This window comes from Salmo salar, chromosome 05, assembly GCF_965601325.2.
Source record: "Salmo salar chromosome 05, fSalSal1, whole genome shotgun sequence".
Taxonomy (NCBI): domain Eukaryota; kingdom Metazoa; phylum Chordata; class Actinopteri; order Salmoniformes; family Salmonidae; genus Salmo; species Salmo salar.
The window spans coordinates 10,177,517-10,205,512 of NC_138295.1; the positions used below are offsets into that span (position 1 = coordinate 10,177,517).

The window sequence follows — 27,996 nt, forward strand, 5'->3', positions numbered from 1 at the left end:
GGCAACTATGGGCGTTAAAAGGGTGGCACAAGACGTGCGCCAAATTTGGAGTTGATTGGGATTTATAAAGGGAAACCAGCGTTGGACATTTGTGCACACACTGTTATAAATCAGACATTTCTGTGCGTAAGCACTTTCTGTGTTTCGTCCATAAGCCACATTTTTACGTGAATCCTCCGCACAGTTTTATAAATGAGGCCCCTGGTCTAAACCAGTCCCTGATTAGAGAACAAAACAGTGGAACTGGCTTTGCGGTCCAGAGTTGAGTTTTAATGTCATAGACATTGTCAGAAACTGTATCTGGCCTGAAAATGCTATTTATTTTGAATGATCTTTGTATGGCCTACAAGTTTAGCCTACATTTTTTTGGGTCAACACAACTGGCCTGTTCCATGCTGTCCTAATAGTTTATTAACCCATACCTGGCCTGTTCCATGCTGTCCTAATAGTTTATTTACCCATACCTGGCCTGTTCCATGCTGTCCTAATAGTTTAACCCATACCTGGCCTGTTCCATGCTGTCCTAATAGTTTATTTACCCATACCTGGCCTGTTCCATGCTGTCCTAATAGTTTATTTACCCATACCTGGCCTGTTCCATGCTGTCCTAATAGTTTATTAACCCATACCTGGCCTGTTCCATGCTGTCCTAATAGTTTATTAACCCATACCTGGCCTGTTCCATGCTGTCCTAATAGTTTATTAACCCATACCTGGCCTGTTCCATGCTGTCCTAATAATTTAACCCATACCTGGCCTGTTCCATGCTGTCCTAATAGTTTATTAACCCATACCTGGCCTGTTCCATGCTGTCCTAATAGTTTATTAACCCATACCTGGCCTGTTCCATGCTGTCCTAATAGTTTATTAACCCATACCTGGCCTGTTCCATGCTGTCCTAATAGTTTATTTACCCATACCTGGCCTGTTCCATGCTGTCCTAATAGTTTATTAACCCATACCTGGCCTGTTCCATGCTGTCCTAATAATTTAACCCATACCTGGCCTGTTCCATGCTGTCCTAATAGTTTATTAACCCATACCTGGCCTGTTCCATGCTGTCCTAATAGTTTATTAACCCATACCTGGCCTGTTCCATGCTGTCCTAATAGTTTATTAACCCATACCTGGCCTGTTCCATGCTGTCCTAATAGTTTATTTACCCATACCTGGCCTGTTCCATGCTGTCCTAATAGTTTATTAACCCATAGCTGGCCTGTTCCATGCTGTCCTAATAGTTTATTTACCCATACCTGGCCTGTTCCATGCTGTCCTAATAGTTTATTAACCCATACCTGGCCTGTTCCATGCTGTCCTAATAGTTTATTAACCCATACCTGGCCTGTTCCATGCTGTCCTAATAGTTTATTAACCCATACCTGGCCTGTTCCATGCTGTCCTAATAGTTTATTAACCCATACCTGGCCTGTACCATGCTGTCCTAATAGTTTATTTACCCATACCTGGCCTGTTCCATGCTGTCCTAATAGTTTATTAACCCATACCTGGCCTGTTCCATGCTGTCCTAATAATTTAACCCATACCTGGCCTGTTCCATGCTGTCCTAATAGTTTATTAACCCATACCTGGCCTGTTCCATGCTGTCCTAATAGTTTATTAACCCATACCTGGCCTGTTCCATGCTGTCCTAATAGTTTAACCCATACCTGGCCTGTTCCATGCTGTCCTAATAGTTTATTAACCCATACCTGGCCTGTTCCATGCTGTCCTAATAGTTTATTAACCCATACCTGGCCTGTTCCATGCTGTCCTAATAGTTTATTAACCCATACCTGGCCTGTTCCATGCTGTCCTAATAGTTTATTAACCCACACCTGGCCTGTTCCATGCTGTCCTAATAGTTTAACCCATACCTGGCCTGTTCCATGCTGTCCTAATAGTTTATTAACCCATACCTGGCCTGTTCCATGCTGTCCTAATAGTTTATTAACCCATACCTGGCCTGTTCCATGCTGTCCTAATAGTTTATTTACCCATACCTGGCCTGTTCCATGCTGTCCTAATAGTTTATTTACCCATACCTGGCCTGTTCCATGCTGTCCTAATAGTTTATTAACCCATACCTGGCCTGTTCCATGCTGTCCTAATAATTTAACCCATACCTGGCCTGTTCCATGCTGTCCTAATAGTTTATTAACCCATACCTGGCCTGTTCCATGCTGTCCTAATAGTTTATTAACCCATACCTGGCCTGTTCCATGCTGTCCTAATAGTTTATTTACCCATACCTGGCCTGTTCCATGCTGTCCTAATAGTTTATTAACCCATAGCTGGCCTGTTCCATGCTGTCCTAATAGTTTATTTACCCATACCTGGCCTGTTCCATGCTGTCCTAATAGTTTATTAACCCATACCTGGCCTGTTCCATGCTGTCCTAATAGTTTATTAACCCATACCTGGCCTGTTCCATGCTGTCCTAATAGTTTATTAACCCCTACCTGGCCTGTTCCATGCTGTCCTAATAATTTAACCCATACCTGGCCTGTTCCATGCTGTCCTAATAGTTTATTAACCCATACCTGGCCTGTTCCATGCTGTCCTAATAGTTTATTAACCCACACCTGGCCTGTTCCATGCTGTCCTAATAGTTTAACCCATACCTGGCCTGTTCCATGCTGTCCTAATAGTTTATTAACCCATACCTGGCCTGTTCCATGCTGTCCTAATAGTTTATTAACCCATACCTGGCCTGTTCCATGCTGTCCTAATAGTTTATTAACCCATACCTGGCCTGTTCCATGCTGTCCTAATAGTTTATTAACCCATACCTGGCCTGTTCCATGCTGTCCTAATAGTTTAACCCATACCTGGCCTGTTCCATGGTGTCCTTGCCCAGGTATATGATCCAGTAGAAGAGGTTAAAGAGTGCGAAGGCCAGGGGGAACATGATGCGGGAGTACTGGTCTATGGGGCTGGTACCAGCCCGCGCTGAGATGTGGGGCACAGCTGAACCCTGCAGCAGGAAGATGGGCAACGGATCACTCTGGGCTATGGAGTTATACCTCTTCATCAGGCCCCCACTCTCTGATGGGGGCAGGGGGAAAGGGGGTGATGGTGGAGGTAGAATAGGGTTGAAGGTTTACGGGTGGATGTAGAGGACAGGTGGGGTGTTGGAGGTGGAAGGTTAGGGTGGGACGTAGAGGAGGGGTGGAGGGTTAGGGGTGGAAGGTTAGGGTGGGACGTAGAGGAGGGGTGGAGGGTTAGGGGTGGATGTAGAGGAGGGGTGGAGGGTTAGGGGTGGAAGGTTAGGGTGGGACGTAGAGGAGGGGTGGAGGGTTAGGGGTGGATGTAGAGGAGGGGTGGAGTGTTGGGGTGGAAGGTTAGGGTGGGACGTAGAGGAGGGGTGGAGGGTTAGGGGTGGAGGGTTAGGGGTGGATGTAGAGGAGGGGTGGAGGGTTAGGGGTGGGTGGAGGGTTAGGGGTGGAGGGTTGGGGTGGAGGGTTGCGGTGGAGGGTTAGGGGTGGAGGGTTAGGGGTGGATGTAGAGGAGGGGTGGAGGGTTAGGGGTGGAGGGTTAGGGGTGAGTGGAGGGTTAGGGGTGGAGGGTTGGGGTGGAGGGTTGGGGTGGAGGGTTATGGGTGGATGTAGAGGAGGGGTGGAGGGTTAGGGGTGGAGGGTTAGGGGTGGATGTAGAGGAGGGGTGGAGGGTTAGGGGTGGAGGGTTAGGGGTGGATGCCCATAAGAAGAAGGAGATTACTCAGGGAGGAGCTCAGTACTCTAAGGCTGAGTCACAAATGGCACACTATAACCTATATAGTGCACTACTTTTGACCAGGACCCATAGAGAACAGGGTGTAATTTGGGATTCAAGCCTTTAGCTCTGAGCTCCTAGTTGTGCTCTGTTTATTTTCACACTCATTAGAAACATCTAACCATGAGCCTGACACTACTGAGACGTGATCAAGCTCTCGCAGGACGCCAGCCTTCCATACATAGTAGCTTACTGGATTAGCATATAGCATGTAGCATGTAGCATGTAGAATATAGCATGTAGAATATAGCATATAGCATATAGCTATCTAGCTAGCTACGTCCACAAAGATATGAGAGCATGACAACTGTGTACATTATTATTTAATGTGTGGTGTTCTGTAGTTGAATGGGGACAGTCTTAGTGATAGTGTTCTGTAGTTGAATGGGGACAGTCTTAGTGATGGTGTTCTGTAGTTGAACGGGGACAGTCTTAGTGATGGTGTTCTGTAGTTGAATGGGGACAGTCTTAGTGATGGTGTTCTGTAGTTGAACGGGGACAGTCTTAGTGATGGTGTTCTGTAGTTGAACGGGGACAGTCTTAGTGATGGTGTTCTGTAGTTGAACGGGGACAGTCTTTGTGATGGAGTTCTGTAGTTGAATGGGGAGAGTCTTAGTGATGGTGTTCTGTAGTTGAACGGGGACAGTCTTAGTGTTGGTGTTCTGTAGTTGAACGGGGACAGTCTTAGTGATGGTGTTCTGTAGTTGAACGGGGACAGTCTTAGTGATGGTGTTCTGTAGTTGAACGGGGACAGTCTTAGTGATGGTGTTCTGTAGTTGAACGGGGACAGTCTTAGTGATGGTGTTCTGTAGTTGAACGGGGACAGTCTTAGTGATGGTGTTCTGTAGTTGAACGGGGACAGTCTTAGTGATGGTGTTATGTAGTTGAACGGGGACAGTCTTAGTGATGGTGTTCTGTAGTTGAACGGGGACAGTCTTAGTGTTGGTGTTCTGTAGTTGAACGGGGACAGTCTTAGTGATGGTGTTCTGTAGTTGAACGGGGACAGTCTTAGTGATGGTGTTATGTAGTTGAATGGGGACAGTCTTAGTGATGGAGTTCTGTAGTTGAACGGGGACAGTCTTAGTGATGGTGTTATGTAGTTGAACGGGGACAGTCTTAGTGATGGTATTCTGTAGTTGAACGGGGACAGTCTTAGTGATGGTGTTCTGTAGTTGAACGGAGACAGTCTTTGTGATGGAGTTCTGTAGTTGAATGGGGACAGTCTTAGTGTTGGTGTTCTGTAGTTGAATGGGGACAGTCTTAGTGATGGTGTTCTGTAGTTGAACGGGGACAGTCTTAGTGATGGTGTTCTGTAGTTGAACGGGGACAGTCTTAGTGATGGTGTTCTGTAGTTGAACGGGGACAGTCTTTGTGATGGAGTTCTGTAGTTGAATGGGGACAGTCTTAGTGTTGGTGTTCTGTAGTTGAACGGGGACAGTCTTAGTGATGGTGTTCTGTAGTTGAACGGGGACAGTCTTAGTGATGGTGTTCTGTAGTTGAACGGGGACAGTCTTAGTGATGGTGTTCTGTAGTTGAACGGGGACAGTCTTAGTGATGGTGTTCTGTAGTTGAACGGGGACAGTCTTAGTGATGGTGTTCTGTAGTTGAACGGGGACAGTCTTAGTGATGGTGTTCTGTAGTTGAACGGGGACAGTCTTAGTGATGGTGTTCTGTAGTTGAACGGGGACAGTCTTAGTGATGGTGTTCTGTAGTTGAACGGGGACAGTCTTAGTGATGGTGTTCTGTAGTTGAACGGGGACAGGCTTTGTGATGGAGTTCTGTAGTTGAATGGGGACAGTCTTAGTGTTGGTGTTCTGTAGTTGAACGGGGACAGTCTTAGTGATGGTGTTCTGTAGTTGAACGGAGACAGTCTTAGTGATGGTGTTCTGTAGTTGAACGGGGAGAGTCTTAGTGATGGTGTTCTGTAGTTGAACGGGGACAGTCTTAGTGATGGTGTTCTGTAGTTGAACGGGGACAGTCTTTGTGATGGTGTTCTGTAGTTGAACGGAGATAGCCAGCCTTGGTGAATGCTGCTCGTTACAGCTGCATAGTGTAGACCCCCTAGCTACCAACCCTAACCATGTCTGTGTATTTGTGAGTGTGTCAAGCCATCCACCCGTCCAGTAAATAACTTACAGATGAAGCACTCTCATCATCCTCCTCATCATAACTTGCTTCAGCCAGGACCTCCATTTTTTTCTGCCTGGCGTTCTTCTTCTTCTTCAGTCTGTTGGCCTCCAGCGTCGCGAAGTAGTTGACAGCGGCGAACTCGATGAGCGCAGACGCCACGAAGGCAAAACACACAGCGATGAACCAGTCCATGGCTGTAGCGTAGGCCACCTTGGGCAGAGACTGGCGGGCGCTGATGCTGAGGGTTGTCATGGTGAGGACCGTGGTGATGCCTGTTGGTTGTTAGGATAGGGGGAGATGGAGACCATAGAAACAGAATTAGAACACTATTGTATGAGAGAGAGAGAGAGAGAGAGAGATAGAGAGAGGATTACATCTGCAACCCTATATCTGTGGCTCGTTTGCCTGTTCCCTCTCAGAGCCTCTGTATACACACAGTCTCTCCCAGTCACATCATGCGTTGGATACAGTCTCTCCCAGTCACATCATGAATTGGATACAGTCTCTCCCAGTCACATCATGCATTGGACACAGTCTCTCCCAGTCACATCATGCATTGGACACAGTCTCTCCCAGTCACATCATGCATTGGATACAGTCTCTCCCAGTCACATCATGCATTGGACACAGTCTCTCCCAGTCACATCATGCATTGGATACAGTCTCTCCCAGTCACATCATGCATTGGATACAGTCTCTCCCAGTCACATCATGCATTGGATACAGTCTCTCCCAGTCACATCATGCATTGGATACAGTCTCTCCCAGTCACATCATGCATTGGATACAGTCTCTCCCAGTCACATCATGCATTGGACACAGTCTCTCCCAGTCACATCATGCATTGGATACAGTCTCTCCCAGTCACATCATGCATTGGATACAGTCTCGACCAGTCACATCATGCATTGGACACAGTCTCTCCCAGTCACATCATGCATTGGATACAGTCTCTCCCAGTCACATCATGCATTGGATACAGTCTCGACCAGTCACATCATGCATTGGACACAGTCTCTCCCAGTCACATCATGCATTGGATACAGTCTCTCCCAGTCACATCATGCATTGGATACAGTCTCTCCCAGTCACATCATGCATTGGATACAGTCTCTCCCAGTCACATCATGCACTGGATACAGTCTCGACCAGTCACATCATGCATTGGACACAGTCTCTCCCAGTCACGTCATGCATTGGACACAGTCTCTCCCAGTCACGTCATGCACTGGACACAGTCTCTCCCAGTCACATCATGCATTGGATACAGTCTCTCCCAGTCACATCATGCACTGGATACAGTCTCTCCCAGTCACATCATGCACTGGATACAGTCTCTCCCAGTCACATCATGCATTGGATACAGTCTCTCCCAGTCACATCATGCATTGGACACAGTCTCTCCCAGTCACATCATGCATTGGACACAGTCTCTCCCAGTCACATCATGCATTGGATACAGTCTCTCCCAGTCACATCATGCATTGGATACAGTCTCTCCCAGTCACATCATGCATTGGATACAGTCTCTCCCAGTCACATCATGCATTGGGTATATGAAGTGATATACAGTGTAGGCTGAATTAAGTTTTGGAACACTATTGAGAGCGAGAGAGACACAGACAGACAGACACAGACACAGAGACAGAGAGAGAGAGAGAGAGAGAGAGAGAGAGAGAGAGAGCGAGAGAGAGAGAAACAGACAGAGAGAGAGAGAGAGACACACAGAGAGAGAGCGAGGGAGAGAGACACAGAGAGCGAAGGAGAGGTAGAGGCGAGAGAGACACAGACAGAGAGACAGAGAGTGAGCGAGAGAGAGAGACAGAGTGAACATTCAATTGCCAAAATATTCCATTGTCTCTGTCAGGTCCACATAATTTTTAATCGTCTCATCTACTGCTCAGGAAGTAGCAGCCAACCATCTAACATTATCTCTGTTTGAAATGTCTCTCTGTCTCTCTCTGCCTCTGTCTCTCTCTGCCTCTGTCTCTCTCTGCCTCTGTCTCTCTGTCTCTCTCAATTCAAGAAAAAGGCAGAGGGATGTTATCATCATACTAGACACAGTGACAGAGGGTTGTTATCATACTAGACACAGTGACAGAGGGTTGTTATCATACTAGACACAGTGACAGAGGGTTGTTATCATACTAGACACAGTGACAGAGGGTTGTTATCATACTAGACACAGTGACAGAGGGTTGTTATCATCATACTAGACACAGTGACAGAGGGTTGTTATCATACTAGACACAGTGACAGAGGGTTGTTATCATCATACTAGACACAGTGACAGAGGGTTGTTATCATACTAGACACAGTGACAGAGGGTTGTTATCATACTAGACACAGTGACAGAGGGTTGTTATCATCATACTAGACACAGTGACAGAGGGTTGTTATCATCATACTAGACACAGTGACAGAGAGTTGTTATCATACTAGACACAGTGACAGAGGGTTGTTATCATCATACTAGACACAGTGACAGAGGGTTGTTATCATACTAGACACAGTGACAGAGGGTTGTTATCATACTAGACACAGTGACAGAGGGTTGTTATCATCATACTAAACACAGTGACAGAGGGTTGTTATCATCATACTAGACACAGTGACAGAGGGTTGTTATCATACTAGCCACAGTGACAGAGGGTTGTTATCATCATACTAGACACAGTGACAGAGGGTTGTTATCATACTAGACACAGTGACAGAGGGTTGTTATCATACTAGACACAGTGACAGAGGGTTGTTATCATCATACTAGACACAGTGACAGAGGGTTGTTATCATCATACTAGACACAGTGACAGAGGGTTGTTATCATACTAGACACAGTGACAGAGGGTTGTTATCATCATACTAGACACAGTGACAGAGGGTTGTTATCATACTAGACACAGTGACAGAGGGTTGTTATCATCATACTAGACACAGTGACAGAGGGTTGTTATCATCATACTAGACACAGTGACAGAGGGTTGTTATCATACTAGACACAGTGACAGAGGGTTGTTATCATACTAGACACAGTGACAGAGGGTTGTTATCATACTAGACACAGTGACAGAGGGTTGTTATCATACTAGACACAGTGACAGAGGGTTGTTATCATACTAGACACAGTGACAGAGGGTTGTTATCATCATACTAGACACAGTGACAGAGGGTTGTTATCATCATACTAGACACAGTGACAGAGGGTTGTTATCATCATACTAGACACAGTGACAGAGGGTTGTTATCATACTAGACACAGTGACAGAGGGTTGTTATCATACTAGACACAGTGACAGAGGGTTGTTATCATCATACTAGACACAGTGACAGAGGGTTGTTATCATACTAAACACAGTGACAGAGGGTTGTTATCATACTAGACACAGTGACAGAGGGTTGTTATCATACTAGACACAGTGACAGAGGGTTGTTATCATCATACTAGACACAGTGACAGAGGGTTGTTATCATCATACTAGACACAGTGACAGAGGGTTGTTATCATCATACTAGACACAGTGACATAGGGTTGTTATCATACTAGACACAGTGACAGAGGGTTGTTATCATACTAGACACAGTGACAGAGGGTTGTTATCATACTAGACACAGTGACAGAGGGTTGTTATCATACTAAACACAGTGACAGAGGGTTGTTATCATCATACTAGACACAGTGACAGAGGGTTGTTATCATACTAAACACAGTGACAGAGGGTTGTTATCATCATACTAGACACAGTGACAGAGGGTTGTTATCATCATACTAGACACAGTGACAGAGGGTTGTTATCATCATACTAGACACAGTGACAGAGGGTTGTTATCATCATACTAGACACAGTGACAGAGGGTTGTTATCATACTAGACACAGTGACAGAGGGTTGTTATCATCATACTAGACACAGTGACAGAGGGTTGTTATCATACTAGACACAGTGACAGAGGGTTGTTATCATCATACTAGACACAGTGACAGAGGGTTGTTATCATACTAGACACAGTGACAGAGGGTTGTTATCATCATACTAGACACAGTGACAGAGGGTTGTTATCATCATACTAGACACAGTGACAGAGGGTTGTTATCATACTAGACACAGTGACAGAGGGTTGTTATCATACTAGACACAGTGACAGAGGGTTGTTATCATCATACTAGACACAGTGACAGAGGGTTGTTATCATACTAGACACAGTGACAGAGGGTTGTTATCATCATACTAGACACAGTGACAGAGGGTTGTTATCATCATACTAGACACAGTGACAGAGGGTTGTTATCATACTAGACACAGTGACAGAGGGTTGTTATCATACTAGACACAGTGACAGAGGGTTGTTATCATCATACTAGACACAGTGACAGAGGGTTGTTATCATACTAGACACAGTGACAGAGGGTTGTTATCATACTAGACACAGTGACAGAGGGTTGTTATCATCATACTAGACACAGTGACAGAGGGTTTTTATCATCATACTAGACACAGTGACAGAGGGTTGTTATCATACTAGACACAGTGACAGAGGGTTGTTATCATCATACTAGACACAGTGACAGAGGGTTGTTATCATACTAGACACAGTGACAGAGGGTTGTTATCATCATACTAGACACAGTGACAGAGGGTTGTTATCATCATACTAGACACAGTGACAGAGGGTTGTTATCATACTAGACACAGTGACAGAGGGTTGTTATCATCATACTAGACACAGTGACAGAGGGTTGTTATAATCATACTAGACACAGTGACAGAGGGTTGTCATCATCATACTAGACACAGTGACAGAGGGTTGTTATCATACTAGACACAGTGACAGAGGGTTGTTATCATACTAGACACAGTGACAGAGGGTTGTTATCATACTAGACACAGTGACAGAGGGTTGTTATCATACTAGACACAGTGACAGAGGGTTGTTATCATCATACTAGACACAGTGACAGAGGGTTGTTATCATCATACTAGACACAGTGACAGAGGGTTGTTATCATCATACTAGACACAGTGACAGAGGGTTGTTATCATACTAGACACAGTGACAGAGGGTTGTTATCATCATACTAGACACAGTGACAGAGGGTTGTTATCATCATACTAGACACAGTGACAGAGGGTTGTTATCATACTAGACACAGTGACAGAGGGTTGTTATCATCATACTAGACACAGTGACAGAGGGTTGTTATCATACTAGACACAGTGACAGAGGGTTGTTATCATCATACTAGACACAGTGACAGAGGGTTGTTATCATACTAGACACAGTGACAGAGGGTTGTTATCATACTAGACACAGTGACAGAGGGTTGTTATCATACTAGACACAGTGACAGAGGGTTGTTATCATCATACTAGACACAGTGACAGAGGGTTGTTATCATCATACTAGACACAGTGACAGAGGGTTGTTATCATCATACTAGACACAGTGACAGAGGGTTGTTATCATACTAGACACAGTGACAGAGGGTTGTTATCATCATACTAGACACAGTGACAGAGGGTTGTTATCATACTAGACACAGTGACAGAGGGTTGTTATCATCATACTAGACACAGTGACAGAGGGTTGTTATCATCATACTAGACACAGTGACAGAGAGTTGTTATCATACTAGACACAGTGACAGAGGGTTGTTATCATCATACTAGACACAGTGACAGAGGGTTGTTATCATCATACTAGACACAGTGACAGAGGGTTGTTATCATACTAGACACAGTGACAGAGGGTTGTTATCATACTAGACACAGTGACAGAGGGTTGTTATCATACTAGACACAGTGACAGAGGGTTGTTATCATCATACTAGACACAGTGACAGAGGGTTGTTATCATCATACTAGACACAGTGACAGAGGGTTGTTATCATCATACTAAACACAGTGACAGAGGGTTGTTATCATACTAGACACAGTGACAGAGGGTTGTTATCATACTAGACACAGTGACAGAGGGTTGGTATCATCATACTAGACACAGTGACAGAGAGTTGTTATCATACTAAACACAGTGACAGAGGGTTGTTATCATCATACTAGACACAGTGACAGAGGGTTGTTATCATACTAGACACAGTGACAGAGGGTTGTTATCATCATACTAGACACAGTGACAGAGGGTTGTTATCATCATACTAGACACAGTGACAGAGGGTTGTTATCATACTAGACACAGTGACAGAGGGTTGTTATCATACTAGACACAGTGACAGAGGGTTGTTATCATACTAGACACAGTGACAGAGGGTTGTTATCATACTAGACACAGTGACAGAGGGTTGTTATCATCATACTAGACACAGTGACAGAGGGTTGTTATCATCATACTAGACACAGTGACAGAGGGTTGTTATCATACTAGACACAGTGACAGAGGGTTGTTATCATCATACTAGACACAGTGACAGAGGGTTGTTATCATCATACTAGACACAGTGACAGAGGGTTGTTATCATACTAGACACAGTGACAGAGGGTTGTTATCATACTAGACACAGTGACAGAGGGTTGTTATCATACTAGACACAGTGACAGAGGGTTGTTATCATACTAGACACAGTGACAGAGGGTTGTTATCATCATACTAGACACAGTGACAGAGGGTTGTTATCATCATACTAGACACAGTGACAGAGGGTTGTTATCATCATACTAGACACAGTGACAGAGGGTTGTTATCATACTAGACACAGTGACAGAGGGTTGTTATCATCATACTAGACACAGTGACAGAGGGTTGTTATCATACTAGACACAGTGACAGAGGGTTTTTATCATCATACTAGACACAGTGACAGAGGGTTGTTATCATCATACTAGACACAGTGACAGAGAGTTGTTATCATACTAGACACAGTGACAGAGGGTTGTTATCATCATACTAGACACAGTGACAGAGGGTTGTTATCATCATACTAGACACAGTGACAGAGGGTTGTTATCATACTAGACACAGTGACAGAGGGTTGTTATCATACTAGACACAGTGACAGAGGGTTGTTATCATACTAGACACAGTGACAGAGGGTTGTTATCATCATACTAGACACAGTGACAGAGGGTTGTTATCATCATACTAGACACAGTGACAGAGGGTTGTTATCATCATACTAAACACAGTGACAGAGGGTTGTTATCATACTAGACACAGTGACAGAGGGTTGTTATCATACTAGACACAGTGACAGAGGGTTGGTATCATCATACTAGACACAGTGACAGAGAGTTGTTATCATACTAAACACAGTGACAGAGGGTTGTTATCATCATACTAGACACAGTGACAGAGGGTTGTTATCATACTAGACACAGTGACAGAGGGTTGTTATCATCATACTAGACACAGTGACAGAGGGTTGTTATCATCATACTAGACACAGTGACAGAGGGTTGTTATCATACTAGACACAGTGACAGAGGGTTGTTATCATACTAGACACAGTGACAGAGGGTTGTTATCATACTAGACACAGTGACAGAGGGTTGTTATCATACTAGACACAGTGACAGAGGGTTGTTATCATCATACTAGACACAGTGACAGAGGGTTGTTATCATCATACTAGACACAGTGACAGAGGGTTGTTATCATACTAGACACAGTGACAGAGGGTTGTTATCATCATACTAGACACAGTGACAGAGGGTTGTTATCATCATACTAGACACAGTGACAGAGGGTTGTTATCATACTAGACACAGTGACAGAGGGTTGTTATCATACTAGACACAGTGACAGAGGGTTGTTATCATCATACTAGACACAGTGACAGAGGGTTGTTATCATACTAGACACAGTGACAGAGGGTTGTTATCATCATACTAGACACAGTGACAGAGGGTTTTTATCATCATACTAGACACAGTGACAGAGGGTTGTTATCATCATACTAGACACAGTGACAGAGGGTTGTTATCATCATACTAGACACAGTGACAGAGGGTTGTTATCATACTAGACACAGTGACAGAGGGTTGTTATCATCATACTAGACACAGTGACAGAGGGTTGTTCATCATACTAGACACAGTGACAGAGGGTTGTTATCATCATACTAGACACAGTGACAGAGGGTTGTTATCATACTAGACACAGTGACAGAGGGTTGTTATCATACTAGACACAGTGACAGAGGGTTGTTATCATCATACTAGACACAGTGACAGAGGGTTGTTATCATCATACTAGACACAGTGACAGAGGGTTGTTATCATCATACTAGACACAGTGACAGAGGGTTGTTATCATCATACTAGACACAGTGACAGAGGGTTGTTATCATCATACTAGACACAGTGACAGAGGGTTGTTATCATCATACTAGACACAGTGACAGAGGGTTGTTATCATACTAGACACAGTGACAGAGGGTTGTTATCATCATACTAGACACAGTGACAGAGGGTTGTTATCATACTAGACACAGTGACAGAGGGTTGTTATCATACTAGACACAGTGACAGAGGGTTGTTATCATCATACTAGACACAGTGACAGAGGGTTGTTATCATACTAGACACAGTGACAGAGGGTTGTTATCATACTAGACACAGTGACAGAGGGTTGTTATCATACTAGACACAGTGACAGAGGGTTGTTATCATATCTAGACACAGTGACAGAGGGTTGTTATCATCATACTAGACACAGTGACAGAGGGTTGTTATCATACTAGACACAGTGACAGAGGGTTGTTATCATACTAGACACAGTGACAGAGGGTTGTTATCATCATACTAGACACAGTGACAGAGGGTTGTTATCATACTAGACACAGTGACAGAGGGTTGTTATCATCATACTAGACACAGTGACAGAGGGTTGTTATCATCATACTAGACACAGTGACAGAGGGTTGTTATCATACTAGACACAGTGACAGAGGGTTGTTATCATACTAGACACAGTGACAGAGGGTTGTTATCATCATACTAGACACAGTGACAGAGGGTTGTTATCATACTAGACACAGTGACAGAGGGTTGTTATCATCATACTAGACACAGTGACAGAGGGTTGTTATCATCATACTAGACACAGTGACAGAGGGTTGTTATCATCATACTAGACACAGTGACAGAGGGTTGTTATCATACTAGACACAGTGACAGAGGGTTGTTATCATCATACTAGACACAGTGACAGAGGGTTGTTATCATACTAGACACAGTGACAGAGGGTTGTTATCATCATACTAGACACAGTGACAGAGGGTTGTTATCATACTAGACACAGTGACAGAGGGTTGTTATCATCATACTAGACACAGTGACAGAGGGTTGTTATCATCATACTAGACACAGTGACAGATGGTTGTTATCATCATACTAGACACAGTGACAGAGGGTTGTTATCATACTAGACACAGTGACAGAGGGTTGTTATCATCATACTAGACACAGTGACAGAGGGTTGTTATCATACTAGACACAGTGACAGAGGGTTGTTATCATACTAGACACAGTGACAGAGGGTTGTTATCATCATACTAGCCACAGTGACAGAGGGTTGTTATCATACTAGACACAGTGACAGAGGGTTGTTATCATACTAGACACAGTGACAGAGAGTTGTTATCATACTAAACACAGTGACAGAGGGTTGTTATCATATTAGACACAGTGACAGAGAGTTGTTATCATCATACTAGCCACAGTGACAGAGGGTTGTTATCATACTAGACACAGTGACAGAGGGTTGTTATCATACTAGACACAGTGACAGAGGGTTGTTATCATCATACTAGACACAGTGACAGAGGGTTGTTATCATACTAGACACAGTGACAGAGGGTTGTTATCATCATACTAGACACAGTGACAGAGGGTTGTTATCATCATACTAGACACAGTGACAGAGGGTTGTTATCATACTAGACACAGTGACAGAGGGTTGTTATCATACTAAACACAGTGACAGAGGGTTGTTATCATCATACTAGACACAGTGACAGAGGGTTGTTATCATACTAAACACAGTGACAGAGGGTTGTTATCATCATACTAGACACAGTGACAGAGGGTTGTTATCATCATACTAGACACAGTGACAGAGGGTTGTTATCATCATACTAGACACAGTGACAGAGGGTTGTTATCATACTAGACACAGTGACAGAGGGTTGTTATCATCATACTAGACACAGTGACAGAGGGTTGTTATCATACTAGACACAGTGACAGAGGGTTGTTATCATCATACTAGACACAGTGACAGAGGGTTGTTATCATACTAAACACAGTGACAGAGGGTTGTTATCATACTAAACACAGTGACAGAGGGTTGTTATCATCATACTAGACACAGTGACAGAGGGTTGTTATCATCATACTAGACACAGTGACAGAGGGTTGTTATCATCATACTAAACACAGTGACAGAGGGTTGTTATCATACTAGACACAGTGACAGAGGGTTGTTATCATCATACTAGACACAGTGACAGAGGGTTGTTATCATACTAGACACAGTGACAGAGGGTTGTTATCATCATACTAGACACAGTGACAGAGGGTTGTTATCATACTAAACACAGTGACAGAGGGTTGTTATCATACTAAACACAGTGACAGAGGGTTGTTATCATCATACTAGACACAGTGAGAGAGGGTTGGTATCATACTAGCCACAGTGCGTGCAGGTACAGACTCTTTGTTGATCCAGAAGGCTACTTGTGACAGCACCACCACCATAATCAGAGGGATGTACGTCTGAATCAGGTAGTAGCCTAGCTTCCTCTGTAGTAGAAAATGGACTACCATGACAGAGTAGTCACCTGGAAGATAAACAGAATAGGTATCAGGAGAGAGAGACCACAACACTGATACGGGGAGAAGAAGATACGGCGGGAGAAGAGAGGAGAATTAATGTCCTTGGGTGTCCTTGGACCTGGAAAGGCTGTAGGGATATAACCAATTAGAGACATATAGAGAAGATACTGTATCTGACTGCTCACGGGACGTGATTAACCCCCTGCCCTAAGACAGAACAGATCAGCAAATCATATTTATTTTATATTAGAGTCATTTAGCAGGCGTTCGTATCCAGAGCGACTTAAACTTGGTGGGACCACATATCACAGGGGGGGGGGGTGCAAGTGCTGGTTCAGTTTTTATTTTAAATTGTAATTTTTTGGGGGGGGGTCTAGGTGAGGAGGAGGACTATTTAAGATACTGTTTGAAGAGGTAGGGTTTCTGATGTTTTCAGAAGATGGTCAGGGTCTCTGCTGTCCTAAAATAGCCTGAAGGTAGAGAGGGGCACTTCCTCTTGCTGTTCCGTAGGTAAACACCAGGGTCTTGTAGTGGATGCGAGCTTCGTCTGGAAGTCAGTGGAGTGTGTGGAGGAGCGGCGTGACATGAGAGAACATGGGAAGGTTGATAACCAGGTGGCTGCGGAGTTCTGGATAAGTTGCAGGGGTTTGATGATACAAGCGGGGAGCCCAGCCAACAGCGAGTTGCAGTAGTCCAGACGGGAGAGGACAAGTGTATGAATTAGGACCTGCGCTGCTTCCTGTGTGAGTTAGGGTCATACTCTATGGATGTTGTAGAGCATGAACCTGCAGGAGCGAGTCGCTGTTTTGATGTTTGCAGAGAACGACAGGGTGTTGCCAAGGTTCATTGCACTCTGGGCGGGCGACACTGTGGAGTTGTCAACCGTGATGGAGACGTCTTTGAGCGGGCAGGGCTTGCCCGGAAGGAAGCGCAGCTCCGTCTTGTCGAGGTTGAGCTTGAGGAGGTGGGCCGACATCCAAGTTGAGATATCTGCCAGGCACGCAGAGATGCGTGTCGCCACCTGGGTGTCAGTAGGGAGGAAGGAGAAAAGTAGTTGAGTGTCATCTGTATAACAATGATAGGAGAGACCATGTGAGGATATGACAAAGCCGAGTGAATTGGTGGAGAGAAAGAAGAGGAGAGGGCCTAGAACCGAGCCCTGGGGGACACCAGTAGTGAGAGTACGTGGTGCAGACACAGATCCTCTCAACGTCATCTGGTAGGAACGGCATGCCAAGTAGGATACAATCCAAGAGTGTCCAGAGCCTGAGACGTCCAGGCCTGAGAGGGTGGAGAATAGGATCTGATGGTTCACAGTGTCAAAGGCAGCGGATAGATCTAGGAGGATGAGAACAGAGAAGATAGTCAGCTTTGGAAGTGTGGAGAGCCTCCGTGACACGTCTATTTATTATTAAATCCTCAACCTGTACCTGCTTCCCGTCTCCCAGCGTCTTTCGTCTCAAGACTGTTACAGAATGCAGACACCACAATTGGAAGCGTCAGGGAGTTTTTTGTTTGTTTGTTGGTGACATCGGGTCCGGGTGCCACTGCCGAAGCAACTGGGAATGCCTCAGCTGGCTTGTCGGGCTCCCGCGCCTGTCACGTTCATCTTAAGGATAAGACCAAGGCGCAGCATGCGTATCGTTCCACATCTTTATTAACATGTGAAACTCAGCAAGACATACAATAAACAAAACAACAACCCGTGACGACAGAGGTGCAACATGCACTAACTCAAAATAATCTCCCACAAACACAAGTGGGAAAAACAACTACTTAAATATGATCCCCAATTAGAGACAACGATGACCAGCTGCCTCTAATTGGGAATCATACGCAAACCCCAACATAGAAAAAAGAAACTAGAACACAACATAGAAAAATTAAACTAGACAAAACCCCCCAGTCGCGCCCTGAACAACTCTACCATAGAAAAATACGAGCTCTCTATGATCAGGACGTGACAGCGCCTCAGCCGGCTCGTCGGGCTCCCGCGCCTCAGCCGGCTCGTCGGGCTCCCGTGCCTCTGCCGGCTCGTCAGGCTCCCGCTCCTCGACCGGTCCGTCAGGCTCGCCCAGGTAGGACGCCCGGTGGCGCCCCTAGAGGGGGGGGTACTGTAACGTCTGCTCCCGCTCCCCCTCTCTGACTCTTGAGGCCGCCAGGCTGCTCATCATTACGCACACCTGTCGCCATCGTTACGCGCACCAGCGCTTCATCAGACTCACCTGGACTCCATCACATCATTGATTGCCTCCCCTATATCTGCCACCTCCTCAGTTTCATCCCCGTGTCTGCATTGAAGTTGTTTTATTTCACTTGTCCAGATGCTGTTTTTGCTTTGTTTCATGTCTATTTATTATTAAATCCTCACCCTGTACTTGCTTCCTGTCTCCCAGCATCTGTCGTCTCAAGATCGTTAGTGGTAGCCATGCTGGTTAAGTGTGCCTTGAATTCTAAATAAATCACAGACAGTGTGACCAACAAAGTACCCCCACACCATCATACCTCCTCATCCATGCTTCACGGTGGGAACCACACATGCATCAAACCCATGTCTAGTTAAATAAAGGTTAAATAAATAAAAAATGGTATGTATATGTGTATATGGTATGTGTATATATATATATATATATATATATATATATATATATTTCTTTTTTTTTAATTGGTGTGTCATCATAGTGGTCTCTGACTTGTGGTCAGACTCACTCACGTGGAACAAACTTAAACTTGCACCTTTTTTCAATGCTGATTTGAATGTCATTGAGAAAACAGAGAAGTTTCAAATATTTTTTTCTCGCATCCTTTCATCCTTTCTGAATTTAAAAGTAATCCTTGAAGTAATCATCTAGTTTTTCAAAAGTATCTGTAATCTGATTACAAGATTTTTGCTGGTAACGAATTACAGTTACCGTTTTTTTTTTGTAATCCCTTACATGTAACGTATTATTGTTTTAACATGTAATCCGTTAGCCCCCAACCCTGCATACACATAAAGGCCTCCTGAGGGGCACAGCGGTCTAAGTTTGTAAGTCGCTCTGGATAAGAGCGTCTGCTAAATGACTTAAATGTAAATGTAAGTCACTGCATCGCAGTGCTAGAGGCATCACTACAGACCCGGGTTCGATCCTGGGCTGTATCACAACCGGCCTTGATTGGGAGTTGATCCAGTGTCGTCCGGGTTAGTGGAGGGTTTGGCCGGGGGGGGGGGGGGCTCAACATGCTCTAGCGACTCCTTGTGGCGGGTCGGGGGCCTGCAGGCTGACCACGGTCGTCAGGTGAACGGTGTTTCCTCCGACACATTGGTGCGGCTGGCTTACGGGTTAAGCGGGCGGATGTAAGAAGAGCAGCTTGGCTGGTGACTGGCCCTTCGCCTCCCAAGCGCGTTGGGGAGTTGGAGCGATGAGACAAGATCGAAAAAGGCGGTCTTTTTAAACAATAATAATAAAATAAAACAGACACATAGTTGCCAAAGCTACAAAAAGAGCAAACATGAGATCTGAAAATAACTAGGTAGAGTCTTCCTCTCTTTCCTTCTGCAGAACAACATGGCAGAACAGTCTTTGTTTCGGCGACGATCTTAGTTTTGTGATAAAACCGCCAATAACACGGCCTGCCCATTGATATAACTATAGATATTCATTCATCAATCCGTTTGAGCATTCAGTTTGCTTGACATATTGATTTAGAGGCTAAAATAAACATTCTGCCAAATTGCTTTTTGCCTAGCAGAAGTGGAGAGCACACCTCCCTCTACTGATTGCTGATTGCCTAGGAGAGGTGAGGGAGAGAGAGACAGAAGGACAGAGGGGAGAGGGGGGAAGGAGAGAGACCGAAGGAGAGAGGAGTGGAAAGAGGGAGAGAGAGAGGGGAGGGAGAGAAAGAGAGAGGAGGGGAGGGAGAGAAAGAGAGAGGAGGGGAGGGAGAGAAAGAGAGAGGAGGGGAGGGAGAGAAAGAGAGAGGAGGGGAGGGAGAGGAGGAGAGGAGGGGAGAGGGGAGAGAAAGAGAGAGAGGAAGAGAGGAGTGGAGAGAGGGAGGGAGAGAAAGACAGGAGAGGAGAGGAGGGATAGAGAGAGGAAAAGGGGAGTGGAGAGAGGGAGGAGAGAAAGACAAAGGAGAGGAGAGGCGAGGAGAGGAGAGGAGGGGAGGGATGGAGGGAGAGAGAGAGAGGAAGAGAGGAGTGGAGAGAGGGAGGGAGAGAAAGACAGAGGAGAGGAGAGGCGAGGAGAGGATGGGAGGGAGGGAGGGAGGGAGGGAGGGAGGGAGGGAGGGAGGGAGGGAGGGAGGGAGGGAGGGAGAAAGAATGGAACGGGGGAAGGAAAGATAGTGTGAGACAGCACCAGAATCACAACACTACTACACTACACTATGACCCTTTGTCTAAACACTCCCTCTCACTGCTTTCTCTCAATTCAATTCAAATGGGCTTTATTGGCATGGGAAACATATGTCTACATTGCCAAAGCAAGTGAAATAAACAAACTAGTGAGAAGAAACTAATTTAACAACATCAACAACAAAACTATTAGATATTAACATTAAACATTGCACTCAAAAAGGTTTCAAAAAGATAAAGACATTTCAAGTGTTATATTATCAGCTATTTAGCAATGTGCAAATAGTTGTAGTCTCGCTCTCTCTCGTCCTCTCCCTCCTTGTTATGGTATCTGGGCCACGCCATCCCTATCTTTGCGAGACTGCCTCCTCCTCGCCTCTCAGTGCTGTTCTAGAGATCTTCTGGGTCCTGCCTGGAGAAACATTATCTCACTCTCTCTCTCTCTCCTTCCCCTCTCTCTCTCTCCCTCCCCTCCCCTCTCTCTCGTTCTCCTACTCCTTCCCACCTCTTTCTCTCTCTCTCTCTCTCCCTCCCCTCTCTCTCGTTCTCCTACTCCCTCCCACCTCTCTCTCTCTCCTACTCCCTCCCACCTCTCTCTCTCTCCTACTCCCTCCCACCTCTCTCTCTCTCGTATTCCCTCCCACCTCTCTCTCTCTCCTACTCCCTCCCACCTCTCTCTCTCTCCTACTCCCTCCCACCTCTCTCTCTCTCCTACTCCCTCCCACCTCTCTCTCTCTCTCCTACTCCCTCGCACCTCTCTCTCTCTCGTATTCCCTCCCACCTCTCTCTCTCTCTCCTACTCCCTCCCACCTCTCTCTCTCTCTCCTATTCCCTCCCAACACTCTCTCTCTCTCCTATTCCCTCCCAACTCTCTCTCTCTCTCCTACTCCCTCCCACCTCTCTCTCTCTCTCCTATTCCCTCCCACCTCTCTCTCTCCTACTCCCTCCCACCTCTCTCTCTCTCTCCTACTCCCTCCCATCTCTCTCTCTCGTATTCCCTCCCACCTCTCTCTCTCTCTCCTACTCCCTCCCACCTCTCTCTCTCTCCTACTCCCTCCCACCTCTCTCTCTCTCTCTCTCGTATTCTGTCCCACCTCTCTCTCTCTCTCCTACTCCCTCCCACCTCTCGCTCTCTCCTACTCCCTCCCACCTCTCTCTCTCTCTCCTACTCCCTCCCATCTCTCTCTCTCTCCTACTCCCTCCCACCTCTCTCTCTCTCCTACTCCCTCCCACCTCTCTCTCTCTCTCTCTCTCTCTCGTATTCCCTCCCACCTCTCTCTCTCTCCTACTCCCTCCCACCTCTCTCTAGGATCACTCTCTAGGCTCTAAGCCCCACAGTTCTTTTTTTAAGGCAGACCGCATGCATTAGGCTTGACCACTTAAGCATCTTAGATGGCTGTTCAAGGAAATATGAGCTCTTAGGAGGAATAGGAGGAGGAATAGGGTGCACTACTTCTGACCATATGGCCCATAGGGAATAGGGTGCACTACTTCTGACCATATGGCCCATAGGGAATAGGGTGCACTACTTCTGACCATATGGCCCATAGGGAATAGGGTGCACTACTTCTGACCATATGGCCCATAGGGAATAGGGTGCACTACTTCTGACCATATGGCCCATAGGGAATAGGGTGCACTACTTCTGACCAGGGCCCATAGGGAATAGGGTGCCATTTGGGACGCAGACTTTTTGTCTGAATTTTACATTTTAATGTGCTTTCCTGGAAATACCAAATACATTTTGTCCACACACTTATATTACAGTTAATATGTAAATGTGTAAATGTAAAACAAAAATTATGGGTTATCCCCATTATTAATTCATGAATTTAGGTGTTGTAAATATAAAGTTTGACACACACACTTTTCGGTATACCAATAATTTCTAATTGTATATTAGCCTACAAAATATTAAATGTTGTCCATTAAGTAATGGTTTTAAAACAATGATGATCGAATTTAAAAAACTATGGCACTTATATACCAAGACCTAGACTGTTTTCTAATGAGAATCATGAACGTTGAGTTGATAAACGAGATCCTTCCCAGTGGTTTCAGTCCTCCTGTGGGTCCTTACCTGTGTTGGACTTGAACGTCTCCGTGGATAACTTCTGTCCCACCAGGTCGTACTGTAGCAGACTGATAGACTCCTGAGGACAGTCTACAGAAGCTTCCAGACCCTTCCTCCAGGTGAAGGTGATCTCACTGTTCGTGTACCCATCTGAAGTATACAGCGACAAGATCATTCAGTTGTCACACCATTCCTATATATAATGTTGACAGAAATAACAAGACATCGATCGCGTCTGAAATGGCCCTTTGTTCCTTATACGGTGCGTTATAAAGGGGATATGGAGCAAACTGTTTTGAGGAAGATGAAGCATACGAAGGTTATGGTTTCAGTGCATGAAGCAAACTCTCTCTCTCTGCTCAAAGTCTGTTTTGTTACGATCAATCATTTCAAAATGTTACTTTTACAGTTAATTGAGTTAAATCACAGGATTTGCTGTGATTAATCACGATTAATCGCAAATTCAGAATTTGCTCAAATGAAGCTGTAATTTATGCTTTTTCATACAAAAAAAAACCCATGACAAGAATATGGATTGATTGTGTCTACAGTAACAGTTCGAAGCACACTTTCTTTAACCTCAATATCAACTCGTTTTGACATCACATTGTTGTTTTTAGCAGTGTAGATGATGTTTTCAGTGTATTTTGATCGCTTTTTAGACAATGCAATTAATCACGATTAAAAAAAACATCTGTGAAATAAAATGACAAAAAAGTGAACTGATTAACTCTGACAGCGCTAATTACTTTATGAAAGAGCCAAACGAAGGACTGAGTACTCACAGCTGCCGAACCGCAGAGGACAGGTATGTCCGTCCATAGGGAAGTCCATGAGCCTCATGGGACACTCAGCAACGATGGTTAGTCTGAGATACACAGAATACACAACTTTAGACTTCTGATTTCATCATATAGATCTGTGTAAAAACTGTGTACACAGCACAACACAACTGGTTTCCTCTGTGCAAAGCAGCACTGCACCAGCATAATAGCCTAGTGGTTAGAGCGTTGGACTAGTAACCAAAAGGTTGCAAGATCAAATCCCCGAGCTGACAAGGTAAAAATCTGTTGTTCTGCCCCTGAACAAGGCAGTTAACCCACTGGTCCTAGGCTGTCATTGTAAAATAAGAATTTGTTCTTAACTGACTTGCCTAGTTAAATAAAGGTTAAATAACAATAATAGTCAGTCTTTATTCACCTCCTGTTGAAGAGGTTCTACAGGAGGGTCCAGGGAGGAGGGGTTACCTCATGTTGAAGAGGTTCTACAGGAGGGTCCAGGGAGGAGGGGTTACCTCATGTTGAAGAGGTTCTACAGGAGGGTCCAGGGAGGAGGGGTTACCTCATGTTGAAGAGGTTCTACAGGAGGGTCCAGGGAGGAGGGGTTACCTCATGTTGAAGAGGTTCTACAGGAGGGTCCAGGGAGGAGGGGTTACCTCATGTTGAAGAGGTTCTACAGGAGGGTCCAGGGAGGAGGGGTTACCTCATGTTGAAGAGGTTCTACAGGAGGGTCCAGGGAGGAGGGGTTACCTCATGTTGAAGAGGTTCTACAGGAGGGTCCAGGGAGGAGGGGTTACCTCATGTTGAAGAGGTTCTACAGGAGGGTCCAGGGAGGAGGGGCTACCTCATGGTGAAGAGGTTCTGCAGGAGGGTCCAGGGAGGAGGGGCTTGGGGCTCAGGTTACCTCATGGTATAGAGGACAGTCCCGTTCTGCATGATGCGGAACAGCTTGTTGGGAGTGGTCATGTTGTGGGCGATGGACTTCCTGGAGTTCCTGAAGAACGTGTCGGGTGTCCAGATTTTATCCACCATCTTGTTGTTGAGACTCAGGATCTCCACGGCGCCGTCGTACTTCAGCCTCTCGTCCACCCAGGTCTGGCGGAAGAACATGTCTATGGTGTACTCCTGAGGAGGAGATAGAAGGCTGGCGTTAGATGACTGATCACCAGACATCTGGATCTAGAATGTAGAATGTAGAATCTGGACTTTAGAATTTAGAATGTAGACCTAGAATCTAGATTCTACAATCCTGAAGAAGGCCAGAGGAATACACATTACAAAATGCAGGTCCTGCTCCAAACCATAGACATAATAAATGTGTTTGTAACTAAATATCTACAGTTAAATCCTTATCCGACAAGACGGTCCAGAGAGATGATGAGATGATTATGACAATAACTACCTATAGATATTCATTTATCAATCCGTTTGAAGATTCAGTTTGCTTGACATATTGATTTAGAGGCTAAAATAAACATTCCGCCAGGCCAGGACACTCCCCTAGTTAGTGTATTGAAACAGACTAATGAAACTAAATGGCTCATTATCTAATCTACAGTCTACCCATAAGGCAGCTGTGCAGTGGACAATAAAGCATAATAAATGCATGAGAAACTGTGTGTAAACATAACATATAAACACAGTTGCTTACTCGACATACTGCACATGTATGTGACAGTAAGCCTATGTGGGAATACGCTGAGTGTTTCTTACCATTTCCACATCTGACACTGGGCCAAAGCTTGTGACAAAGATATCTGTTTTCACCTCTGTAATCATACCTGAAAAGGATCTGGTGATTTTAATTGTTGCTCATAAAAATATGGAAAACTGTAAATAGACTAGGAACAATTCGTTTAGAGAAACTAACCAGGTAAAAAATTCTGTACAATGTAATAGCCAAACTATGCTATTTCCTACTTATTCATTGAAAAGTTCTGTAGATGTAAAATATAGTAAAATAAATCAGAATAGAGGAGGACAGGCCTACCTCCGGATCCTGGTCGTAACCAGTTGTCATATCCATCTAGTAGTCGGTCCAGAATACGGGTGATGTTTTCACCTGCGTAGCTTTCTTGTCCATAGACACAGCCAACACTGTAAGAAATCAATACAATCATAATTGATGACAATTTAGACTGTCCTGTGTAGACCTATAAGATTAGTAGGTTAAACCTATTAGGATTAGGATTGTTATGTTTACTACCATACATCATTGATATACATTCAAGAAACTACAGAGGCCTAACCATTGATAAAATTAGAAAAAGGTTATTTTTCTCACCAGGGCAAAGTGACCAATGTCAGAATCAAGAGAGCCATCCTTGGCAGCAGGTGTGATGGAAAAACGTTCCCTGTCAACTCTCTGAGTGTAAATGAAACAGTCAGCCTTTCTCTGTCCTCCACTAGTCTAAACTGAATGTATTTTAAACACAAGGACGTGTGAAGTAATCGAATTAGGAGATTAGCACAGAAAATCCAACCCATGTTTAGACTGGGGCACTCTTTAGGAAAAGAGACAGTGACAGTTGGATTACAGAAAAGCTGGGAAAATGTGTAAACATGTAAACAGTTTTATTGTATCCTCGGGGAGCTATAATCTTCCAGTTGTTAAAATGTATAATCTTGGATGGAATTTCAAGGATATTTGTAAAGGGTTATTTTTAGATCAAGAGTCTTGATCCCTGCGCGTCTAAACAGTAGGTGGCGCTATCTATTCACTTTGTCGGTTGAGCCACCAGAAAATCAATCAGCGAGGAAGTAACTCCAGGAAGTTTCTGGATCAGCTGACTGGTGTAAATACTATCCCACACAACTTTTGTAATATTTTCCAGATAGTTTATTCATATAAGTATATGTTTTTGGGATGGTGCCATATCATTAGGTCGGTACCTGAACATCGTTTGAGAGAATAAACAACATTTAACTAGCTAGCCGGTTAGCTAACCATCAGATCAGGGGGCGTGAGAGAGTTGCTAGCCAGCCGCTATGTCGGTCCACATGGAGGAGAGAAGTGGTGTTATCCCATGGGAAACTGGTCCCAAACCATGGAGGAGAGAAGCGGTGTTATCCCATGGGAAACTGGTCCCAAACCATGGAGGAGAGAAGCGGTGTTATCCCATGTAAAACACCATGGGAAACTGGTCCCAAACCATGGAGGAGAGAAGCGGTGTTATCCCATGTAAAACACCATGTGAAACTGGTCCCAAACCATGGAGGAGAGAAGCGGTGTTATCCCATGGGAAACTGGTCCCAAACCATGGAGGAGAGAAGCGGTGTTATCCCATGTAAAACACCATGGGAAACTGGTCCCAAACCATGGAGGAGAGAAGCGGTGTTATCCCATGTAAAACACCATGTGAAACTGGTCCCAAACCATGGAGGAGAGAAGCGGTGTTATCCCATGTAAAACACCATGGGAAACTGGTCCCAAACCATGGAGGAGAGAAGCGGTGTTATCCCATGTAAAACACCATGTGAAACTGGTCCCAAACCATGGAGGAGAGAAGTGGTGTTATCCCATGTAAAACACCATGTGAAACTGGTCCCAAACCATGGAGGAGAGAAGCGGTGTTATCCCATGTAAAACACCATGTGAAACTGGTCCCAAACCATGGAGGAGAGAAGCGGTGTTATCCCATGTAAAACACCATGTGAAACTGGTCCCAAACCATGGAGGAGAGAAGCGGTGTTATCCCATGTAAAACACCATGTGAAACTGGTCCCAAACCATGGAGGAGAGAAGCGGTGTTATCCCATGTAAAACACCATGGGAAACTGGTCCCAAACCATGGAGGAGAGAAGCGGTGTTATCCCATGTAAAACACCATGTGAAACTGGTCCCAAACCATGGAGGAGAGAAGCGGTGTTATCCCATGTAAAACACCATGGGAAACTGGTCCCAAACCATGGAGGAGAGAAGCGGTGTTATCCCATGTGAAACTGGTCCCAAACCATGGAGGAGGTATTTATTAAAGTGAATGCACCCCGTGGGACGTCTGGCAAAGAAGTCAAATGTAATCTTGGATAGTCTTCACCGTTAGGCTACACAACAAACACATTTCAAAGTTAGGGAGTCAATGTTATTTAAAATAAGAGTTACAATGAGAAAATTGTATTTC

General features: G+C 44.9%; 1 protein-coding gene across 1 annotated transcript; it reads right to left on the bottom strand.

Annotated features, from left to right (window-relative positions):
* Window positions 1-2,809: 2,809 nt before the first annotated feature.
* On the bottom strand, window positions 2,810-26,775 carry LOC106604218 (gamma-aminobutyric acid receptor subunit alpha-6). Its single transcript, XM_082974985.1, has 9 exons — window positions 26,768-26,775; window positions 25,866-25,972; window positions 25,589-25,656; window positions 24,780-25,000; window positions 23,882-23,964; window positions 23,103-23,246; window positions 16,539-16,691; window positions 6,031-6,173; window positions 2,810-3,043 (listed from the first exon to the last, which is right to left on the bottom strand). The coding sequence occupies exons 1-9, from the start codon at window positions 26,773-26,775 to the stop codon at window positions 2,810-2,812; spliced, it is 1,161 nt and encodes a 386-aa protein (XP_082831111.1).
* Between the last annotated feature and the right edge of the window lie 1,221 nt (window positions 26,776-27,996).

Bases quoted from the DNA above. Each gene is read 5' to 3' on its own strand.
- LOC106604218 (XM_082974985.1), bottom strand. The intron at 16,692-23,102 runs GTAAGGACCCAC...TTTATCTTCCAG, and splicing joins GACGTTCAAGTCCAACACAG to GTGACTACTCTGTCATGGTA. The intron at 6,174-16,538 runs GTATGATACCAA...AACAACCAACAG, and splicing joins ACCTGCACGCACTGTGGCTA to GCATCACCACGGTCCTCACC.